Source organism: Manis pentadactyla, chromosome 11, assembly GCF_030020395.1.
Source record: "Manis pentadactyla isolate mManPen7 chromosome 11, mManPen7.hap1, whole genome shotgun sequence".
Lineage (NCBI taxonomy): Eukaryota > Metazoa > Chordata > Mammalia > Pholidota > Manidae > Manis > Manis pentadactyla.
In genome coordinates this window covers 61,749,546-61,773,154 of record NC_080029.1, presented here as the reverse complement: position 1 = coordinate 61,773,154, position 23,609 = coordinate 61,749,546, and the positions used below count along the sequence as shown (strand labels likewise).

The 23,609-nt window shown below is 37.7% G+C and overlaps 1 protein-coding gene across 1 annotated transcript in view; it reads left to right on the top strand.

Moving 5' to 3' along the window:
- The window catches only part of TTC6 (tetratricopeptide repeat domain 6), a 191,878-nt gene that overhangs the window by 115,313 nt on the left and 52,956 nt on the right, over positions 1–23,609 (top strand). The window contains exons 10-11 of the mRNA XM_057488491.1: positions 359–433; positions 11,410–11,777. Coding sequence (XP_057344474.1) covers positions 359–433; positions 11,410–11,777 — 443 coding nt within the window. The remainder of the gene's footprint in view (positions 1–358; positions 434–11,409; positions 11,778–23,609) is intronic.

Here is a 23,609-nt window from a genome sequence, read left to right as displayed (position 1 = left end):
CCACTAGTGCAGCCCCAGGGCTAAGGGGATGAATGGCTCAGCATATCCACAGTGCATTCACACATGCCAGTGCAACCTACACCAACTGGAAAGCTTTGCTAAGTGTTTGTTATAATAAGTCGAATTTTTAAAAATAAAAGAGTTTGCACTATTACATACTTTCCTAAACTAATTGATGGATTCTAAGTTCTGCTTCTCTTTGTGAAGTCAGTGACTTTGAAGTCAGTAAGAACCTGTCTTTTAATTAGTATTCCTGCATTTCACTAATTTACCTAAACTGCTATCATTAACTGTCATGTATTTTAGTTCACCAAGTAGTATCTGTAGTCAACATATATTTATCATTTGATGATTTCAGTTTTTTTTCCTAAGAAAATCTGCATCATTTGAAAATATCCAAAAATGTTTCAGTGAGCAGTCTACACAATTAAAGGTATGATAAATTATCAGTTTTTATTATTCAAGATAAATGTTCATATTTTTAGTATATACTTTTTTATCTTATATTAGTATATGCCATCTATACTTTTTTCTTTGCTTTCCTGAAAGAGTGTCATTAGGTGATTCACTGAGAGTAGATCAGAAGTTTCAATTACAGAAGTTTCAATTCCAGGTCCTGTACAATTGTGGTTGGTGGTGCCAGTTTATGATCTCAACAGTTTTTGAAAGTGTTTCATATTCGTAGGTCGATTTTACCTGGTATACTATAAGTCAGGTCACTTATAATATTGATGTGCACTTGCATCAGGTTCACAGTTTTAAGACATTTTCCTGGACAATATTTTATTTTGGTCTTGAGATTCACAATATCCTGATGAGAAGGAAGGTGAGACAGATATTATCCTTGTTTTATACATGAAAAGCAAAGGTCAGAAAGTGATAAATGGTAGAGCTAGAATTTAAACTCACACCTCCTCTGACCAAATGCAATGTATTTTCCTCTGCACCAGAATTCATAGACCTTTTTGAGAAGCTAGGTTCTTAACTTCAGTGCACTGACATCTAGCTCCCAGCTTTTGTTTTTTTCTCTGAAATTTGACAATCAGCTTCCTTGACTCTCCACATCACTTGCTTCTAACTTGCTTAACTTTAGCCTGCTTTCTATTTCATTTCTGATTTTCTCCTTGAGTTTTTGATTCCTCTTTTTTGTATCTCTGTATAAATTACACTATCCCTTATACTTTTTATTGAATACATAGGACATATAACATTATATTAGTTTTATTAGGTATACAATATGATTCAGTATTTGTATATATTGCAAAATGATCACTACACACCAAGTCTAGTTAACATCCATCACCTCATATAGTTACACTTATTTTTTCTTGTAATGAGAACTTTTAAGACTTACTGTCTTAGCAACTTCCAAATATACATTATTTTAACTATAGTCACCATGCTCAGGACTTATTTATCTTATAACTGAAACTTTGTACATTTTGATCACCTTCACCTACTTTACCCACCCCTAAACTCCCACCTCTGGCATTCACCAATCTTTTCTCTGTATCTATGAGTTCTTTTTTTAAATGTTAAAGTCCACATATAAGTGAGATCATATAGTATTTTTATTTCTCTGTCTGACTTATTTCACTTAGCGTAATGCCCTCAAGGTCCATCCATGTTGTTGCAAGTGGCAAGATTTCCTCTTTTGATGGTTAAATAATATTCCATTCATTCCAACATATACATAAAATTTTCTTTATCCATTCATCCACTGATGGGCACTTAGTTTGTTTCCATATCTTGGCTATTGTGAAAAATGCTATAGTGAACATGGGAGTACAGATATCTCTTTGAGATCCTGCTTTCATTTCCTTTGGAGATATACCCAGAAGTAGGAATGCTTGGTCATATGGTATTTCTATTTTTAATTTTTTGAGGAACCTCCATACTGTTTTCTACAGTAGCTGCACAAGTTTACATTCTCATGAACAGTGCCCAGGGGTTCCCTTTCTCCACAGCCTCACCAACACTTGATATCTCTTGTCTTTTTGATAATAGCCATTCTGACAGGTGTGAGGTGATATCTCATTGTAGTTTCAGTTTTCATTTCCTTCATGATTAGTGATAGTGAGCATCTTTTCATCAACTTGTTGGCCATTTGTATGTCTCCTTTGGAAAAAACTATTCAGTTCCTCTGCCCGTTTTTAAATTGGATTGTTTGGGTTTTTTTTTTTTGCTATTAAGTTGTAAGAGTTCCTTATATATTTTGGATATTAACTCCTTATCTGATTGATAGTTTGCAAATATTTTCACCCACTTGTAGGTTGCCTTTTCATTTAGTTTATGATTTCCTTTGCTATGCAGAATTTTTTTTGTTTTATGTAACCGCACTTATTTATTTTTGGTTTTGCTGCTTACACTGTTGGTGTCATAGCCAAAATATCATCACCAAAACCTATATCAACAAATTTTCCCTGTGTTTTCTTCTAGTATTTTTACAACTTCAGATCTTACATTTAAGTCTTTAATGCATTTTGAGTTAATTTTTATGAGTAGTAAGATAGGGAATTTCATTCTTTTGCAAGTGAATATCCAGTTTTCCCAGACAATTTGTTGAAGATTTTATCCTTTCCCCATTGAGTGTTGTTGCTTGCCTTGTCAAGTATTAGTTGACCATATATGATGGGATATTTCTGGGCTCTTGATTCTGTTTCATTGGTCAATGTGTCTGTTTTTATGCCAGTACCATACTGTTTTAATTACTATAGCTTTGTAATAAAGTTTGAAATCAGGACTTGTAATACCTCCATCTTTGTTGTTCTTTCTCAGGATTGCTTTGGTTATTTGGGGTCTTATTTTTTTTCTATTTCTGTAAAAAATGCCATTGGAATTTTGATAGGGATTGTATTGAGTCTGAAAATTACTTTTGGTTGCACAGCCCTCCCCTTTCCCCCACCCCCCACATTATACATTAGTATTTCAAAATACTAATTCTTCTGATTCATGAACACAGAAACAATCTTTACATTTATTTGCATCTTCTTCAATTTCTTTAATCAATGTACAAGTCTTTCACTACCTTGATTAAATTTATTCCATAGTATTTTTATTATTTTTAATGATATTGTAAATGGAATTACTTTAGTTCTTTTTTAGATAATTCATTGTTAGTGTATAGAAATGTAACTGATTTTTGTATGTTGATCTTGTATCCTGAAGCTTTACTGGATTCATTGATTAATTCTAACAGTTTTTCCTGAAATCTTTAGTTTTCCCTGTATAAGACCATACCATCTGCAAATAGACAATTTTGCTTCTTTCTTTCTGATTTGGATGTCTTTTTTTCCTTTTTCTTTCTTAATTGCTTTGGTTAGAACTTCCAGTACTATGCTGAAAAAAACTGGCAAGAGTAAGCATTCTTGTCTTGTTCTTGATCTTAGCAGTTAAGCTTTCACTCTTTCACTGTTGAGTCTGTTAGCTGTGCATTTGTTATATATGGCCTTTATTATGTTGAGGTATGTTCCTTCCAAATCTGTTGAGAGTTTTTTCGTGGAAGGATGTTGAATTTTGTTAAGTGCTTTATCTGCATCTATTGAGATGATCATATGATCTTTATCTTTCATTCTATTAATGTGATATATCACATTTATTGATTTGCTTATGTTGAACTGTCCTTGCATCTGAGGGATAAATCACACATGATTTCACTTAGCATGATCCTTTTAAAGTGCTACTGAATTTAGTTTAGTAGTATTTTCTTGAGAATTTTTGCATCTATATTCATCAGGAATAATTTTCTTTCCTTTATATATATGAATATTAACCATAAACAAAGAAGGAAATCATGCCTTTTGTGACAACATGGATGGATCTTAGGGCATTATGCTAAATAACAGAGAAAGATACTGTTTGTTTTCACTTACATTAGGAATCTAGAAGAGCTGAACTTATAGAAATATAGAATATGTTGCCAGGGACTTGGGGTGGAGGGAGGATTGGGGAGATAGTGGCCAAAGGATACAAATTTCTAGTTATATGATAAATAAGCTTTGGGGATCTAATGTACAGTAGGATAACTATAATTAATAATACTGTGTTATATACTTGCATGTTGTTAGGAGAGTAGATCTTAAATGTTATCACACAAAACAATGGTAGTTATATGAGGGCATGGAGGTGTTAACTAACCTTACTGCAGTAATCATTTTGCAATATATACATGTATCATCAGATTATCACATTTTTACCTTAACCTTACATATATTCTATGTCAATAATTTCTCAATAAAGCTGGAAAAAAAACCCAAACTCAACCAGTTAGCTCTGCTTTATAGTTACACATTCTTTCCACGATTCTTCCCTGAGTGTTTTACAGACCTGCATATGGCCTTTCCAAGTAATTTGTATCTGGTCAGCAAGTGGGAATATGAGTATCTTGCATTCAATTTTTTTTCAGGCACATGTTTTCTCAGTATATACATATGTGTTTATATATGTGTGTGTATACATATGTTTATATGTATATATTCTATAGTCAATGAATTTTTCTATTCTCTATTGTACTTACATCTTGAATTATATGTTCTTTCTTTCTTTTTTTATTTTTTATTTTGTTATCATTAATCTGCAATTACATGAAGAACATTATGTTTACTAGGCTCTCCCCTACCCCAAGTCCCCCCCACAAACCCCATTACAGTCACTGTCCATCAGCATAGTAAGATATTGTAGAATCACTACTTGTCTTCTCTGTGTTGCACAGCCCTCCCCTTTCCCCGACCCCCCACATTATACGTGCTAATCATAATACCCCCTTTCTTCTTCCCCGCCCTTATCCCTCCCTACCCTCTCATTCTCCCCAGTCTCTTTCCCTTTGGTAACTGTTAGTCCATTCTTGGGTTCTGTGATTCTGCTGCTGTTTTGTTCCTTCAGTTTTTCTTTTGTTCTTATACTCCACAGATAAGTGAAATCATTTGGTATTTGTCTTTCTCCACTTGGCTTATTTCACTGAGCATATTACCCTCTAGCTCCATCCATGTTGTTGCAAATGGTAGGATTTGTTTTCTTCTTATGGCTGAATAATATTCCATTGTGTATATGTACCACATCTTCTTTATCCATTCATCTACTGATGGACACTTAGGTTGCTTCCATTTCTTGGCTATTGTAAATAGTGCTGCAATAAACATAGGGGTGCATCTGTCTTTTTCAAATTGGAGTGCTGCATCCTTAGGGTAAATTCCTAGAAGTGGAATTCCTGCGTCAAATGGTAAGTCTATTTTGAGCATTTTGAGGAAACTCCATATTGCTTTCCACAATGGTTGAACTAATTTACATTCCCACCAGCAGTGTAGGAGCGTTCCCCTTTCGCCACAACCTCACCAACATTTGTTGTTGTCTGTCTTTTGGATGGTAGCCATCCTTACTGGTGTGAGGTGATATCTCATTGTGGTTTTAATTTGCAATTCTCTGATGACAAGTGATGTGGAGCATCTTTTCATGTGTCTGTTGGCCATCTGAATTTCTTTTTTGGAGAACTGTCTGTTCAGCTCCTCTGCCCATTTTTAAATTGGATTATTTGCTTTTTGTTTGTTGAGATGCATGAGCTCTTTATATATTTTGGATGTCAAGCCTTTATCGGATCTGTCATTTACGAATATATTCTCCCATACTGGAGGGTACCTTTTTGTTCTATTGATGGTGTCCTTTGCTGTACAGAAGCTTTTCAGCTTGATGTAGTCCCACTTGTTCACTTTTGCTTTTGTTTTCCTTGCCCGGGGAGATATGTTCATGAAGAAGTCACTAATGTTTATGTCCATGAGATTTTTGCATATGTTTTTATGGTTTCATGACTTACATTCAGGTCTTTGATCCATTTCAAATTTACTTTTGTGTATGGGGTTAGGCAGTGATCCAGTTTCATTCTCTTACATGTAGCTGTCCAGTTTTGCCAGCACCATCTGTTGAAGAGACTGTCATTTCCCCATTGTATGTCCATGGCTCCTTTTATCGAATATTAATTGACCATATATGTTTGGGTTAATGTCTGGAGTCTCTAATCTGTTCCACTGGTCTGTGGCTCTGTTCTTGTGCCAGTACCAAATTGTCTTGATTACTGTGGCTTTGTAGTAGAGCTTGAAGTTGGGGAGTGAGATCCCCCCAACTTTATTCTTCTTTCTCAGGATTGCTTTGACTATTCGGGGTCTTTGGTGTTTCTGCATGAATTTTTGAACTATTTGTTCCAGTTCGTTGAAGAATGTTGTTGGTAATTTGATAGGGATTGCATCAAATCTGTATATTGCTTTGGGCAGGATGGCCATTTTGACGATATTAATTCTTGCTAGCCAAGAGCATGGGATGAGTTTCCATTTGTTAGTGTCCTCTTTAATTTCTCTTAAGAAGAGTGTCTTATAGTTTTCAGGGTATAGGTTTTTCACTTCTTTGGTTAGGTTTATTCCTAGGTATTTTATTCTTTTTGATGCAATTGTGAATGGAATTATTTTCCTGATTTCTCTTTCTATTGGTTCATTTTTAATGTATAGGAAAGCCACCGATTTCTGTGTGTTAATTTTGTATCCTGCAACTTTGCTGTATTCCGATATCAGTTCTAGTAGTTTTGGAGTGGAGTCTTTAGGGTTTTTTATGTACAGTATCATGTCATCTGCAAATAGTGACAGTTTAACTTCTTCTTTACCAATCTGGGTTCCTTGGATTTCTTTGTTTTGTCTAATTGCTGTGGCTAGGACCTCCAGTACTATGTTAGATAACAGGGGGGAGAGTGGGCATCCCTGTCTTGTTCCCAATCTCAGAGGAAAAGCCTTCAGCTTCTCGCTGTTCAGTATGATGTTGGCTGTGGGTTTATCTTATATGGCCTTTATTATGTTGAGGTACTTGTCCTCTATACCCATTTTTCTGAGAGTTTTTATCATGAATGGATGTTGAACTTTGTCAAATGCTTTTTCAGCATCTATGGAGATGATCATGTGGTTTTTGTCTTTCTTTTTGTTTATGTGGTGGAAGATGTTGATGGATTTTCGGATGTTGTGCCATCCTTGCATCCCTGGGATGAATCCCACTTGGTCGTGGTGTATGATCCTTTTGATATATTTTTGAATTTGGTTTGCTAATATTTTATTGAGTATTTTTGCATCTGCATTCATCAGGGATATTGCTCTGTAATTTTCTTTTTTGGTGGGGTCTTTGCTTGGTTTTGGTATTAGGTGATGTTGGCTTCATAGAATGAGTTTGGGAGTATTCCCTCCTCTTCTATTTTTTGGAAAACTTTAAGGAGAATGGGTATTATATCTTCTCTGTATGTCTGATAAAATTCCGAGATAAATCCATCTGGCCCTGGGTTTTTTTCTTGTGTAGTTTTTTGATTACCGCTTCAATTTCTTTGCTGGTAATTGGTTTGTTTAGATTTTGTGTTTCTTCCTTGGTCAGTCTTGGAAGGTTGTATTTTTCTAGGAAGTTGTCCATTTCTTCTAGGTTTTCCAGCTTGTTAGCATATAGATTTTCATAGTATTCTCTAATAATTCTTTGCATTTCTGTTGGGTCCATTGTTATGTTTCCTTTCTCATTTCTGATTCTGTTGATGTGTGTTGATTCTCTTTTTCTCTTAATAAGTCTGGCTAGAGGCTTATCTATCTTGTTTATTTTCTCAAAGAACCAGCTCTTGGTTTCATTGATTTTTTTCTAGTGTTTTATTCTTCTCAGTTGTGTTTATTTCTTCTCTCATCTTTATTATGTCCCTCCTTCTGCTGACTTTAGGCCTCATTTGTTCTTTTTCCAATTTTGATAATTGTGATGTTAGACTATTCATTTGGGTTTGTTCTTCCTTCTAAATATGCCTGGATTGCCAAATACTTTCCTCTTAAGACGGCTTTTGCTGTGTCCCACAGAAGTTGGGGCTTTGTGTTTTTCTTGTAATTTATTTCCATATATTGATGCATCTCCATTTTAATTTGGTAGTTGATCCATTGACTATTTAGGAGCGTGTTGTTAAGCCTCCATGTGTTTGTGAGCCTTTTTACTTTCTTTGTCCAATTTATTTCTAGTTTTATACCTTTGTGGTCTGAAAAGTTGGTTGGTAGAATTTCAATGTTTTTGAATTTACTGAGGCTCTTTTTGTGGCCTAGTATGTGGTCTATTCTGGAGAATGTTCCATGTGCACTTGAGAAGAATGTATCCTGTTGCTTTTGGGTGTAGAGTTCTATAGATTTCTATTAGGTCCATCTGTTCTAGTGTGTTGTTCAGTGCCTCTGTGTCCTTACTTATTTTCTGTCTGGTGGATCTGTCCTTTGGAGTGAATGGTGTGTTGAAGTCTCCTAAAATGAATGTATTGCATTCTATTTCCTCCTTTAGTTCTGTTGGTATTTGTTTCACCTATGCTGGTGCTCCTGTGTTGGGTGCATATATATTTATAATGGTTATATCCTCTTGTTGGACTGAGCCCTTTATCATTATATAATGTCCTTCTTTATATCTTGTTACTTTCTTTGTTTTGATGGCTATTTTGTCTGATACTATTGCTGCAACACCTGCTTTTTTCTCCCTATTGTTTGCATGAAGTATCTTTTTTCATCCCTTAACTTTTAGTCTGTGCATATCTTTGTGTTTGAGGTGAGTTTCTTGTAAGCAATGTATAGATGGGTCTTGTTTTTTTATCGGTTCCATGACTCTATGTCTTTTGATTGGTGCATTCAGTCCATTTACATTTAGGGTGATTATCAATAGGTATGTACTTATTGACATTTCAGGCCTTAGATTCGTGCCTACCAAAGGTTCCAGCTTACTTTCCTTACTATCTAAGAGTCTAACTTAACTCACTTAGTATGCTGTTACAGACACAGTCTAAAGGTTCTTCTCTATATCTCCTCCTTTTTCTTCCTCCTTCATTCTTTATTTATTAGGTATCAAATTCTGTACTTTTTGTCTATCCCTTGATTGACTTTGGGGATAGTCAATTTAATTTTGCATTTGCCTCGCAATCAGCTCCTCCACTCTCCCTACTGTGGTTTTACTACCTCTGGTGACAGCTATTCAACGCTAGGAACACTTCCATCTATACCAGTCCCTCCAAAACAGACTGCAGAGATGGTTTGTGGGAGGTAAACTCTCTCAGCTTTTGCCTATCTGGAAATTGTTTAATCCCTACTTCAAATTTAAATGATAATCTCACTGGATAAAGTATTCTTGGTTCCAGGCCCTTCTGCTTCATGGCATTAAATACGTCATGCCACTCCCTTCTGACCTGTAAGGTTTCTGCTGAGAAGTCTGATGTTAGTCTGATGGGCTTTCCTTTGTATGTGATCTTATTTCTGCTTCTGGCTGCTTTTAACAGTCTGTCCTTATCCTTGATCTTTGCTATTTTAATTATTATATGTCTTAATGTTGTCTTCCTTGGGTCCTTTGTGTTGGGAGATCTGTGCACCTCCATGGCTTGAGAGACTATCTCCTTCCCCAGACTGGGGAAGTTTTCAGCAACTACCTCCTCAAAGACACTTTCTATCCCTTTCTCTCTCTCTCTTCTTCTTCTGGTATCCCTATAATGCGAATAATGCTTGGATTGGTCACACAGTTCTCTCAATATTTTTTCATTTTTAGAGATCCTTTTTTCTCTCTGTCCCTCAGCTTCTTTGTATTCCTCTTCTCTAGTTTCTATTTCATTTATTGTCTCCTCCACCATATCCAACCTGCTTTTAATACCCTCCATCATGTTCTTCACCGATTGGATCTCTGACCTGTATTAATTCCTGAGTTCTTGGATGTCTTTCCGTTCCTCCATTAGCATGTTGATGATTTTTATTTTGATCTCCCTTTCAGGAGGAGTCACAAGGTCCATATAATTGAAATCTTTCTTGGGAGTTGTATTAAGAATTTTTCTCTGGACAAGGTTCCTTTGGCGTTTCATGTTTGTATATGGCGCCCTCTAGTGTCCAGAAGCTGTAGTCTCTGGAGCTGCTCCGCCCCTGAAGCAATGTCGGGGGTCACAGCAGAGCAGTACTGGTGCCTGGCGGGAGGAAAGAGCTGTTCCCCGCCTCCCGGCTGCTGTGCCTGTCTCCACTGCCTGAGCCAGTGGGCCGGTCACACAGGTATATTTTTGTCCCAGAGCAGCTGGATACAGATCCCTGCTTTCCACAAGCAGCCAGAATCCCAGTTTCCCCAGGAACTCTGCCTGTATTAACTTTCCAACCCAGTAGTCCTGCGAGTCTCATGAAAGCACCATGAAATGTAGGTTTGTGCTCCCAGCGCAGATCTCCAGAGCTAGGTATTCAGCAGTCCCAAGCCTTCCACTCCCTCCCCGCTCCGTTTCTCTTCCTCCCACCGGTGAGCTGGGGTGGGGGAGTGGCTCCACGGAGCCACAGCTCTGGTACGTTACCCCATTAGGTGATGTCTGCTCTTTTCTCCAGGTGTGTGCAGTCTGACGCTGTCCTCTTTCCTGTTGCTCTCTCAGGATTAGTTGCGCCAATTAAATTTTCTAATTGTATCCAGTTTTAGGAGGAAGCCTCTGTCTTTCCTCTTACCACGCATCTTTAATCCTTTATGTGTTATTTCTTAACATAGGGGAAATATAGTAAGTCATGGAAGGTTAATATCTCCATTGTACTTTAGTGTGTTTTAAGGTACATAACTAACTTGTATGAAATTTTTATGTTTAAAATTTGGGCCTAAATTCACCCTAAAGAAAAGTATCTCTATAACAAAATATTATTAACAAAATTTAATACATTTAATTTATTGACAATGGCTCAATAGACAAGAAATATTATGTCAAAGGATAAGAACTAATCCCTTTCATTAGAAATGATTGTTGTTAAAGTTTAAGTACTGATGCATAATTATTGCAAATTATTTGCAATTATTGTACTAAAATATTAATATTTTTATTACAAATCAAGTTGATTCTCTAATGATTATACAAATTGAATATTAGGCTGGAATTATGTTTCTTAAGCTTGATAATATGAATTAAAAATTATTTTAGGGAATATGTGAATACTATTTTATAGAAGTTCAATGTTAAAATGCTTTTGAAAATAGACTCAAATTGGTTTTATAGGATAAGGCATTTAAATAATTTTTGACCATTCTCTTAATTTTTTTTAAGTTAAAAGTAAAAGTAGGGAATACACTTTACTTGAAAATGTAAAGAGCATTCTCCTTTAATTAGGAGTACATAAAAATCACAACTAGTGCACATCTACATGACAGTGTTGTTTTTATGTAATAATGAAATGTCATAAGGCCTATCAAATTATTGTACTTTAACTCTTAACTGTATAACTGTTAACTTTAAATTTAACTATTTACTTTGGAAAAACATCAATAATACATGATTTAAATTTTTCAATAACTGATTAAACTAATCAGTAATAGGTATAACTGAATTAATTTTAAATGTATAGCAACTGAGTTGATTTAATATTTTATTTGCCTCTTTGTTTCCTTATTAATAAGAGAGTAAAATCTGCAGTTGAATTGAGGAAGGAGGAGACCATAGCTCCATTAGAGATTAAAGATGACATACAAAGCAATATAAAAGAGGTGATGTTTCAGAAAGCAAAGGAGTTGGAGCATCGGATGATTGCACAAAATGAAACTGAGGAACCTGTGGAAGAAAATGTAGATACTATCTTAGATAACATTCAGAACAAACACAGTTTGAAAGATCTGACTCTGTCTCTCATTGAAGCGTCTAGGAAAGCTGGCATTAGTTACATTGTTTATCCCCCAAAAAAGAAGATGAAATGGAAGAAAGGATTGAAAGTCAAAAAACTTTCATCTGTGTATGACAAGTTATCGAGGCCTCCAAAACTTCTTAAAAGGTCTTATTTAATCAGTAATTGTTATAGTTTAAGAAATATATTGTGATTTTGGCTTTAATTTTATAGTTTCACCCAATGAAGTTGCTATTATTTTATTTAGCATTGAAAGTATGCTTTATTTTTAATTAATATATCGTTATTTAATAATATAAACACATGAATAATTCAAATTATAAAGGTGGGGCTGATGTAAGGATATGAACCAAGACTGTCAGTTTGATGGTTAAGTGAAAACTTTTAGTGGAAAGAAATAAAATCTACCAGGTTATTTTTCTGAAGTGATTTAGCACCAAAGAACAACCCCTATTCCAAACAAACACCATACATTCAAAAGTTAAAATTGCTGAATTTAACTTTTCAAATTTAAGCTATTGAATTGAGTAATAAATTTACATAGACAAACTTTTTGTGTGTTGTAAGCCTTATTCAGGGATCAACACATAAATAGTTAATTTTTCTCCTTATTTGGAAGTAATAGTATCTGGCATGTTTAAAAAAATGGAACTGAAATAACTGAAATTTCAGGAATGTTAACATTTAAGTGTTCAAGGCATGACTTTTTTTAACCCAAATGTTGTGCAAATTAGTTTCCAAAGGGCTCTGAGCTTTATTTTTCTTTAGGTATTTCTAGATGACAAATAATTCACTTGTCTTATGCCCTTTTGAAAAGAGAAAACTCTCCTTTCAATGCTAAATAAAATAATAGCAACTTCAACGAGAAGTTGCAATAAGAGATCCATAAATGTTTTATTTATTGTTATAAAGACTAGCTGGTTCTGAAAAAGGGCTAATTATATTTTGTTGTGTTGACTTGTTTTCCCTTGTAACTGACCCTATGTAAGTGTGAGTGATGGAGTGGAACAGAGACCAGCCCTAGTAGAGAATGCCATTCAAGTCCTGGGTTTTCTGCACACAGTGCTCTTATGCTTAAGTTTCCCCTGCAACAACCGTGATATTTGGAACAGTTTTTGTTAGATCATCTTTAGAAGACTTTAGGCAGATTTTTCTAAGTTTTAGATCAGAATCAGAAATTTACTTATACATTTTTGATACATTTACTGATTTCATTCTAGAAAGGATAATACACAGCACAATTTGGCTATGACTTAAGTGGCTTCTATCAATGTGAAGGTTATATGAGACCCTACTTTGGTGGGGTGTTTTACTGCTTACTGGTTCTTCATTGTTTTGATTATGAAGTTTCAACATTTGAAGAGATTTGCCTTTTAACAACTGAATTTGATATTGGTATATACTGCAACACGTGTAACAGAAGCCATAGGATGATACTTTTGGTGGAGAGTGTAAAACAAACTGGGAGTATTTATCTAAGATAATATACAAGTAAAGCATTCCTAACTTCTTCTTTTATTTTTAATCTTAATCTAATTAACCACCAAATATAGTTATGAAATAATTGTTATTTTAAAAGAAGTTTATGGAGCAACTTCAAAAACAATTTCATTCCTGTGGTTTGAGATCTTTTTTTCACTACTTTAAACTTAGTTAACACAGAACTATCCTTCTTATCATTTTATATGCAACCTTTAGGCTTGTTTAATCACATTCTTGGCTGGCTTCCTTAAATGATTAGAAGTGGACTACATGTATTCATATATCAAGTCAAAACCTGACTGTGGAGAATAACTCCTGCCAAAGCCACTGAGCTGATTAAAGACCCAGACCCATGCATTTCCCTTTAGTCCCTGTACTATAGGTTACCTTGTCTGACACTCTCCTCAGTTAGGTCATGGCAGGGTACCCTGTGTCTGCAGTAACTGCAGCTTCACCATTTTTCTGGAATTTCCCCTCTACTTTGGTATCTGAGCCCAGTATTGATGGACCTGTGAGGGACTAGCAGAGACCTTCCTCAGCAGCTCACTGGTGTGCAGAGATATGTGCTTATTGATGGCTGCTGGTCTACCTTGACACCCTTGTACCCATTGCCCTTCCTTTTAAGTAGACTTCTGTGAATTTCTAGCCTCTTGGATCTCTGCCAGTATTCTGTCTTCCAAGATTGAGTAACATACTTGATCTGAGATCCAGGCCAGCCCTTTTGCTAATGGCTCTTCTGTCCCTGTGAATGTGTCTCTCTATACCCCTTTCTAGAATAACTGATCATAATTCTGACTTCTACTGTCAAAATTTCCAAACTTTACCAGCTCCTGAAAGTGAATCTGTGGTCTAAGTCCTGACTTTCTTGGCCTGTCTTGCTCCTGCTACATCCCCAAAGGAGGCAGACTTAATTTCCCCCAAAGTAGGAAGTGACATATTTTGATTAGTGCCATTAATCTATAATTTCCCTAATGGTCTGTTATTACTTCTTTTGGTATACAATCTTGGAGGATAGTTGTATGAGATGGAATGGGCAACTTCCAGAGATTTTTCACTTAACACCACCATTATCTCCTTCAGTGTGTATTTTTTGCAGTTAGGAATTTGATTCATTCCCACTACACATTCTGGGACTAGGGACCTTATCATAGTATGGGCCCATGCCTCACAAGATCCACTGTTGGATGGTTTCAGGCTAAGATTCTTTATTTCACTTTACCTTCATAATTCCCTAATTTGAATGATGAATTTCAGTGGCATCTACAGTGGGTATTTGTGGATCAGCATACATTTAAAGCTCGTATCTAGTAATCCCCAGAAGGTTTGGGTTTTCCTCTTTCCCCAACCTTTGGAAGATATTAGGGAAATTTCACTAAATACACATAGGCCACAATGCAAGATCCTTCCTCAGTGGGACCTGGCCTGGCCTCCCTGTCAGGTGAGAAGATTTGGACTATGAACTGGCTTAAGTCTGAGATCTGTGTAAGAGGTTGTAAACCCCAACTATAGTTGGATAGACTAATGCCCAGAAGACCTAGAAATTTCTCACCTCTCTAAGGCAAAGAACACCCTAGGCAGGCTGTCCATCTATCTCATTTCCAGTGACTTGTAGTCATTTAGTTATTGCCACAGATCCCTGTGAGTTAAAATTCTGTGATTACCATTCTGTCCCTGTGGTTTATTTATTTATTTATTTATTATTTTATTCATTTATTTTTTTCTTAGATAATTATTTTTTATTGAAGGGTAGTTGACACACAGTATTACATTACATTAGTTTCAGGTGTACAACATAGTGATTCAACATTTATATACATGACAATTCTAGGTACCAGCTATCACCATACCAAGCTGTTACAATATCTTGACTATATTCATTACATCCCGGTTACTTATTATTTTACCATTGGAAGTGTGTACGTTTTTTTTTTTTTTTGTTTGTTTTTTTGTGAGGGCATCTCTCATATTTATTGATCAAATGGTTGTTAACAACAATAAAATTCTGTATAGGGGAGTCAATGCTCAATGCACAATCATTAATCCACCCCAAGCCTAATTTTCGTCAGTCTCCAATCTTCTGAGGCATAACAAACAAGTTATTACATGGAGAACAAATTCTTACATAGTGAATAAGTTCTTACATGGTGAACAGTACAAGGGCAGCCATCACAGAAACCTTCGGTTTTGCTCATGCATTATGAACTATAAACAGTCAGTTCAAATATGAATACTCATTTGATTTTTATACTTGATTTATATGTGGATACCACATTTCTCTCTTTATTATTATTATTTTTAATAAAATGCTGAAGTGGTAGGTAGATACAAGATAAAGGTAGAAAACATAGTTTAGTGTTGTAAGAGAGCAAATGTAGATGATCAGGTGTGTGCCTGTAGACTATGTGTTAATCCAAGTTAGACAAGGGCAATAAAACATCCACGTATGCAGAAGATTTCTCTCAGAACAGGGGGGGTGAGGTTCTAAGCCTCACCTCTGTTGATCCCCAATTTCTCACCTGATGACCCCCCTGCGACTGTGCCTGTCTTAGGTTGTTCCTCCCTTGAGGAATCTTACCCGTCTCTGGCTAACCAGTCATCTTCCGGGGCCATACAGGGAAATGTAAAGTTGGTAAGTGAGAGAGAAGCCTTATTGTTTGAAATGGTTAGCTTTTTATTTCTTTGCATATTTATGCCCTGTAGCTTCTATGCCCAGCATTTGTCTTGAGGTAGCTTTACCACTTGGAAGAATTATGATACTTGGTAAATTTGATATGAGGCACGAATTCTATTTAAGGATTGTAATTAGGAAGGAAGAAGAAAAGCTATAGAAGTAGCAGGCGGCAGAAAACATAGGAAGATTGATTATTTCTTTGACATATCTTGTAGAGTAACTTCAGCATGTATACGTTTTAAGCTACTACTTAAATTGCGCACACACATTAACATAATAGGAGTATAGTTACATAACCAAAGCATACCTGTAATTACCAGCCATCTCCAGTGAAACCAAGAAAACCAGTTAGGCACCTTAGGCATTTGTGAAAACTTATCTATGATATGGTGGATATTGCCCAACTGAACTTGAACAGTCTGAGAGAAATCAGACAAATTTAAACAACCCATTCCTGGGGAATGTTTACATCCATTATGTTCTTTTAACAGTAAATAGTCTGTAGTTGTAAGATTTTGGAGCGCTACAATTTGCACTTCTCCTAATTCTTGATTGAGTTCCAGCAGTATAGATCCAGTCAAATTTGTTGTTTTACTGTATGCACAGGCCAGCTTAGATATCTCCTTCCTCATTCCCATGGCAAGTCCAGGAACTGGTGGGATGAGTGCATCTACAGCTGTAGCAGTGCGTGGATCTTTGTTGGGGTTTTTTGATGATCATCTTCTGGCATGAGTCTTCCAGAGAGTGCTGATGTTGGAAGTTATTTTTCATATCGTATCTTAGTTCATTTTCGGGGTAGCCCAATTAGGCTTTGATCCTCTGTATAAACACAAACAGACCCTTTGCCTACACTTTTATATGCCCTTTATACTCTTGTGTAGAACTCATTGGAGGTTACCACACAGGAACTGCCCTTTTTTTTCTTTTTGGTATCACTAATCTACACTTACATGACGAATATTATGTTTACTAGGCTCTGCCCTATACCAGGTCCCCCCTATAAACCCCTTTACAGTCACTGTCTATCAGCATAGCAAAATGTTGTAGAATCACTACTTGCCTTCTCTGTGTTGTGCAGCCCTCCCTTTTCTCCTACCCCCCCATGCATGCTAATCTTAATACCCCCCTACTTCTCCCCCTCCCTTATCCCTCCCTACCCACCCATCCTCCCAAGTCCCTTTCCCTTTGGTACCTGTTAGTCCATTCTTGAGTTCTGTGATTCTGCTGCTGTTTTGTTCCTTCAGTTTTTCCGTTGTTCTTATATTCCACAGATAAGTGAAATCATTTGGTATTTCTCTTTCTCCGTTTGGCTTGTTTCACTGAGCATAATACCCTCCAGCTCCATCCATGTTGCTGCAAATGGTTGGATTTGCCCTTTTCTTATGGCTGAGTGTATATGTACCACATTGTGTATATGTATCACATCTTTATCCATTCATCTATTGATGGACATTTAGGTTGCTTCCAATTCTTGGCTATTGTAAATAGTGCTGCGATAAACATAGGGGTGCACTGATCTTTCTCATACTTGATTGCTGCATTCTTAGGGTAAATTCCTAGGAGTGCAATTCCTGGGTCAAATGGTATGTCTGTTTTGAGCATTTTGATGTACCTCCATACTGCTTTCCACAATGGTTGAACTAACTTACATTCCCACCAGCAGTGTAGGAGGGTTCCCCTTTCTCCACAGCCTCGCCAACATTTGTTGTTGTTTGTCTTTTGGATGGCAGCCATCCTTACTGGTGTGAGGTGATACCTCATTGTAGTTTTAATTTGCATTTCTCTGATAATTAGCGATGTGGAGCATCTTTTCATGTGTCTGTTGGCCATCTGTATTTCTTTTTTGGAGAACTGTCTGTCCAGTTCCTCTGCCCACTTTCTAATTGGGTTATTTGTATTTTGTTTGTTGAGGCATGTGAGCTCTTTATATATTCTGGACGTCAAGCCTTTATCGGATGTGTCATTTTCAAATATATTCTCCCATACTGTAGAGTTCCTTTTTGTTCTATTGATGGTGTCTTTTGCTGTACAGAAGCTTTTCAGCTTAATATAGTCCCACTTATTCATTTTTGCTGTTGTTTTCCTTGCCCAGGGAGATATGTTCAAGAAGAGGTCACTCATGTTTATGTCTAAGAGGTTTTTGCCTATGTTTTCTTCCAAGAGTTTAATGGTTTCATGACTTACATTCAGGTCTTTGATCCATTTTGAGTTTACTTTTGTATATGGGGTTAGACATTGGTCCAGTTTCATTCTCCTATATGTAGCTGTCCAGTTTTGCCAGCACTATCTGTTGAAGAGACTGTCATTTTGCCATTGTATGTCCATGGCTCCTTTATCAAATATTAATTGACCATATATGTCTGGGTTAATGTCTGGATTCTCTAGTCTGTTCCATTGGTCTGTGGCTCTGCTCTTGTGCCAGTACCAAATTGTCTTGATTACTATGGCTTTATAATAGAGCTTGAAGTTGGGGAGTGAGATTCCCCCTACTTTATTCTTCTTACTCAGGATTGCTTTGGCTATTCGGGGTCTTTGGTGCTTCCACATGAATTTTTGAATTATTTGTTCCAGTTCATTGAAGAATGTTGCAGGTAGTTTCATAGGGATTGCATCAAATCTGTATATTGCTTTAGGCAGGATGGCCATTTTGACGATATTAATTCTTGCTAGCCAAAAGCATGGGATGAGTTTCCATTTGTTAGTGTCCCCTTTAATTTCTCTTAAGAGTGACTTGTAGTTTTCAGAGTATAAGTCTTTCACTTTCTTGGTTAGGTTTATTCCTAGGTATTTTATTTTTTTTGATGCAATTGTGAATGGAGTTGTTTTCCTGATTTCTCTTTCTGTTGGTTCATTGTTAGTGTATAGGAAAGCCACAGATTTCTGTGTGTTGATTTTGTATCCTGCAACTTTGCTGTATTCTGATATCAGTTCTAGTAGTTTTGGGGTGGAGTCTTTAGGGCTTTTTATGTACAGTATCATGTCATCTGCAAATAGTGACAGTTTAACTTCTTCTATACCAGTCTGGATTCCTTGTATTTCTTTGTATTGTCTGATTGCCGTGGCTAGGACCTCCAGTACTATGTTAAATAACAGTGGAGAGAGTGGGCATCCTTGTCTAGTTCCCAATCTCAGAGGAAATGCTTTCAGCTTCTCGCTGTTCAATATAATGTTGCCTGTGGGTTTATCATAGATGGCCTTTATTATGTTGAGGTACTTGCCCTCTATTCCCATTTTGCTGAGAGTTTTTATCATGAATGGATGTTGAACTTTGTCAAATGCTTTTTCAGCATCTATGGAGATGATCATGTGGTTTTTGTCTTTCTTTTTGTTGATGTGGTGGATGATGTTGATGGACTTTCGAATGTTGTACCATCCTTGCATCCCTGGGATGAATCCCACTTGGTCATGGTGTATGATCCTTTTGATGTATTTTTGAATTTGGTTTGCTAATATTTTGTTGAGTATTTTTGCGTCTACGTTCATCAGGGATATTGGTCTGTAGTTTTCTTTTTTGGTGGGGTCTTTGCCTGGTTTTGGTATTAGGGTGATGTTAGCTTCATAGAATGAGTTTGGAAGTATCCCCTCCTCTTCTATTTTTTGGAAAACTCTAAGGAGAATGGGTATTATGTCTTCCCTGTATGTCTGATAAAATTCCGAGGTAAATCCATCTGGCCCGGGGGTTTTGTTCTTTGGTAGTTTTTTGATTACCGCTTCAATTTCATTGCTGGTATTTGGTCTGTTTAGATTTTCTGTTTCTTTCTGGGTCAATCATGGAAGATTGTATTTTTCTAGGAAGTTGTCCATTTCTCCTAGGTTTCCCAGCTTGTTAGCATATAGGTTTTCATAGTAGTCTCTAATAATTCTTTGTATTTCTGTGGGGTCCGTCGTGATTTTTCCTTTCTCGTTTCTGATACTGTTGATTTGTGTTGACTCTCTTTTCCTCTTAATAAGTCTGGCCAGAGGCTTATCTATTTTGTTTATTTTCTCGAAGAACCAGCTCTTGGTTTCATTGATATCTGCTATTGTTTTATTCTTCTCAATTTTATTTATTTCTTCTCTGATCTTTATTATGTCCCTCCTTCTGCTGACCTTAGGCCTCATTTGTTCTTCTTTTTCCAATTTCGATAGTTGTGACATTAGACCGTTCATTTGGGATTGCTCTTCCTTTTTTAAATATGCTTGGATTGCTATATACTTTCCTCTTAAGACTGCTTTTGCTGTGTCCCACAGAAGTTGGGGCTTAGTGTTGTTGTTGTCATTTGTTTCCATATATTGCTGGATCTCCATTTTGATTTGGTCATTGATCCATTGATTATTTAGGAGCGTGTTGTTAAGCCTCCGTGTGTTTGTGAGCCTCTGTGCTTTCTTTGTACAGTTTATTTCTAGTTTTATGCCTTTGTGGTCTGAAAAGTTGGTTGGTAGGATTTCAATCTTTTGGAATTTTCTGAGGCTCTTTTTGTGGCCTAGTATGTGGTCTACTATGGAGAATGTTCCATATGCACTTAAGAATGTATATCCTGTTGCTTTTGGATGTAGAGTTGTATAGATGTCTATTAGGTCCATCTGCTCTACTGTGTTGTTCAGTGCTTCCGTGTCCTTACTTATTTTCTGCCCGGTTGATCTATCCTTTGGGGTGAGTGGTGTGTTGAAGTCTCCTAGAATGAATGCATTGCAGTCTATTTCCCCCTTTAGTTCTGTTAGTATTTGTTTCACATATGCTGGTGCTCCTGTGTTGGGTGCATATGTATTTATAATGGTTATATCCTCTTGTTGGACTGAGCCCTTTATCATTATGTAGTGTCCTTCTTTATCTCTTGTTACTTTCTTTGTTTTGAAGTCTATTTTGTCTGATATTAGTACTGCAACCCCTGCTTTCTTCTCGCTGTTGTTTGCTTGAAATATGTTTTTCCATCCCTTGACTTTTAGTCTGTACATGTCTTTGGGTTTGAGGTGAGTTTCTTGTAAGCAGCATATAGATGGGTCTTGCTTTTTTATCCATTCTATTACTCTATGTCTTTTTATTGGTGCATTCAGCCCATTAACATTTAGGGTGACTATTGAAAGATATGTACTTATTGCCATTGCAGGCTTTAAATTCGTGGTTACCAAAGGTTCAAGGTTAGCCTCTTTAGTATCTTACTGCCTAAGTTAGCTCGCTTATTGAGCTGTTATATACACTGTCTGGAGATTCTTTTCTTCTCTCCCTTCTTATTCCTCCTCCTCAATTCTTCATATGTTGGGTGTTTTGTGCTGTGCTCTTTCTAGGAGTGCTCCCATCTAGAGCAGTCCCTGTAAGATGTTCTGTAGAGGTGGTTTGTGGGAAGCAAATTCCCTCAGCTTTTGTTTGTCTGGGAATTGTTTAATCCCACCGTCATATTTGAATGATAGTCGTGCTGGATACAGTATCTTTGGTTCAAGGCCCTTCTGTTTCATTGTATTAAATATATCATGCCATTCTCTTCTGACCTGTAGGGTTTCTGTTGAGAAGTCTGATGTTAGCCTGATGGGTTTTCCTTTATAGGTGACCTTTTTCTCTCTAGCTGCCTTTAAAACTCTTTCTTTGTCCTTGATCTTTGCCATTTTAATTATTATGTGTCTTGGTGTTGTTCTCCTTGGATCCTTTCTGTTGGGGGTTCTGTGTATTTCCGTGGTCTGTTCGATTATTTCCTCCCCCAGTTTGGGGAAGTTTTCAGCAATTATTTCTTCTAAGATACTTTCCATCTCTTTTCCTCTCTCTTTGTCTTCTGGAACCCCTATAATACGGATATTGTTTCTTTTGTATTGGTCACACAGTTCTCTTAACATTGTTTCATTCCTGGAGATCCTTTTATCTCTCTCTATGTCAGCTTCTATGCCTTCCTGTTCTCTGCTTTCAGTTCCATCAATGGCCTCTTGCATCCTATCCATTCTGCTTATAAATCCTTCCAGAGTTTGTTTCATTTCTGCAATCTCCTTTCTGGCATCTGTGATCTCCCTCCGGACTTCATCCCATTTCTCTTGCGTATTTCTCTGCATCTCTGTCAGCATGTTTATGATTCTTATTTTGAATTCTTTGTCAGGAAGACTGGTTAGGTCTGTCTCCTCTGGTGTTGTCTCTGTGATCTTTGTCTGCCTGTACTTTTGCCTTTTCATGGTGATAGGAATAGTCTGCAGAACTGGGACGAGTGACGGCTGGAAGGACTTCCTTTCTTGTTGGTTTGTGGCCCTCCTCTCCTGGGAGAACAGCGGCCTCTAGTGGCTTGGGCTGGGCAGCTGCGCGCAGACATGGCTTCTGCTTCCTGCCCGGCTGCTATGGAGTTGATCTCCGCTGTTGCTGTGGGCGTGGCCTGGTTCGGGCCTCTGCTCCAAAGTGGTTGAGTAGCGTTGGAGGGGGAGGGAGGGGCCTGGAGGCTATTTATCTCTGTAAGGGGCCTCCCTGCTCCCTGCAGCCCAGGGGTTAGGGTGCCCAGAGATCCCTGGATTCCCTACCTCTGGATTACGTGTCCCACCCTGCCCCTTTAAGACTTCCAAAAAGCACCCGCCAAAACAAAACAATGACCACAAAAAAAAAAAAAAAAAAATTTAAATTAAAAAAAAAAAAAAAGGTGGCTGCTCGTTTTTCTTTATTCTCCGGCGCCAGCCTCAGGCATCTGCTCACCAGTCTTGCTGCCCTGTTTCCCTAGTATTGGGGTCCCTATCCCTTTAAGACTTCCAAAAAGCGCTCGCCAAAACAAAACAGCAAAAAAAAAATATGGTCGCTCGCTTTTCTGGTGTCCTCCGGCGCCAGGCCACCGATGCCCGCTCACTCTTCTTGCTGCCGTTTCCCTAGTATTGGGGGCCCTATCCCTTTAAGACTTCCAAAAAGCGCTCTCCAAAACAAAACAGCAAAAAAAAAAAAAAATAGTCGCTCGCTTTTCTTGTGTCCTCCGGTGCCACGCCACTGGTGCCCGCTTGCTCTTCTTGCTGCCCTGTTTTCCCAGTATCGAGGGCCCTGCACTCTGGCCCGAATGGCTGGGGCTGGGTGTTCAGCAGTCCTGGGCTCCGTCTCCCTCCCGCTCTGCCTGCTCTTCTCCCGCCGGGAGCTGGGGGGAGGGGCGCTCGGCTCCCGCCGGGCCGGGGCTTGTATCTTACCCCCTTCGTGAGGCGCTGGGTTCTCTCAGGTGTGGATGTGGTCTGGATATTGTCCTGTGTCCTCTGGTCTTTATTCCTTTTTGCAATGATGTGAGATGATAAAATGCTCCATGATAAGATGAAGTGAGGTGAATGATGTTGACATTGTGAGGTAGCCTATTGACCTTCTGATAACCTTCATATGACCTTCAAAAGGAGGATCATCTGCTTCTGGACTGAGACTGACCCAGGTAACTGAAAATTTCTCCCTAGAGTAAATCCACGTGCTGGCAAGAAAGGGGGATTTGTTGCAGCAGCCTCAGGACCTCCTCTCTTTTTCCAGGGCGTCCAAAGCACCTAAATCCTCATCAAACTTCTATTCCACCGAATCTCCCTGTGGTTTATTGTGGGAGTTTTGTCCACACTGTGGTTATTTGTCCACCAAATCCAGCTAATACTTCAGAAATTTGTTTCACGAGTCTTCCAGGTGACTGATGAATGCTAAAGTTTGAGGATCACTCAGAGAATGTCAGGGAAGCTCTAGCCAAGGCTGCCCTAGCTGGGGCTAGCAGCCACCAATGCAGGCCCCTGTGAGCAGGGATGTGTGAGTCTGAGGTACTTGAGTAGTTGTGGCTCCATGGGACGGTTCAGGAGGTCACAGCTGATTGACTTTGGGGAGTGCTGTGTCATCAAATATTTTCTTCTTGCCACTTACTTAAGTTCATGCCCACCCTAAC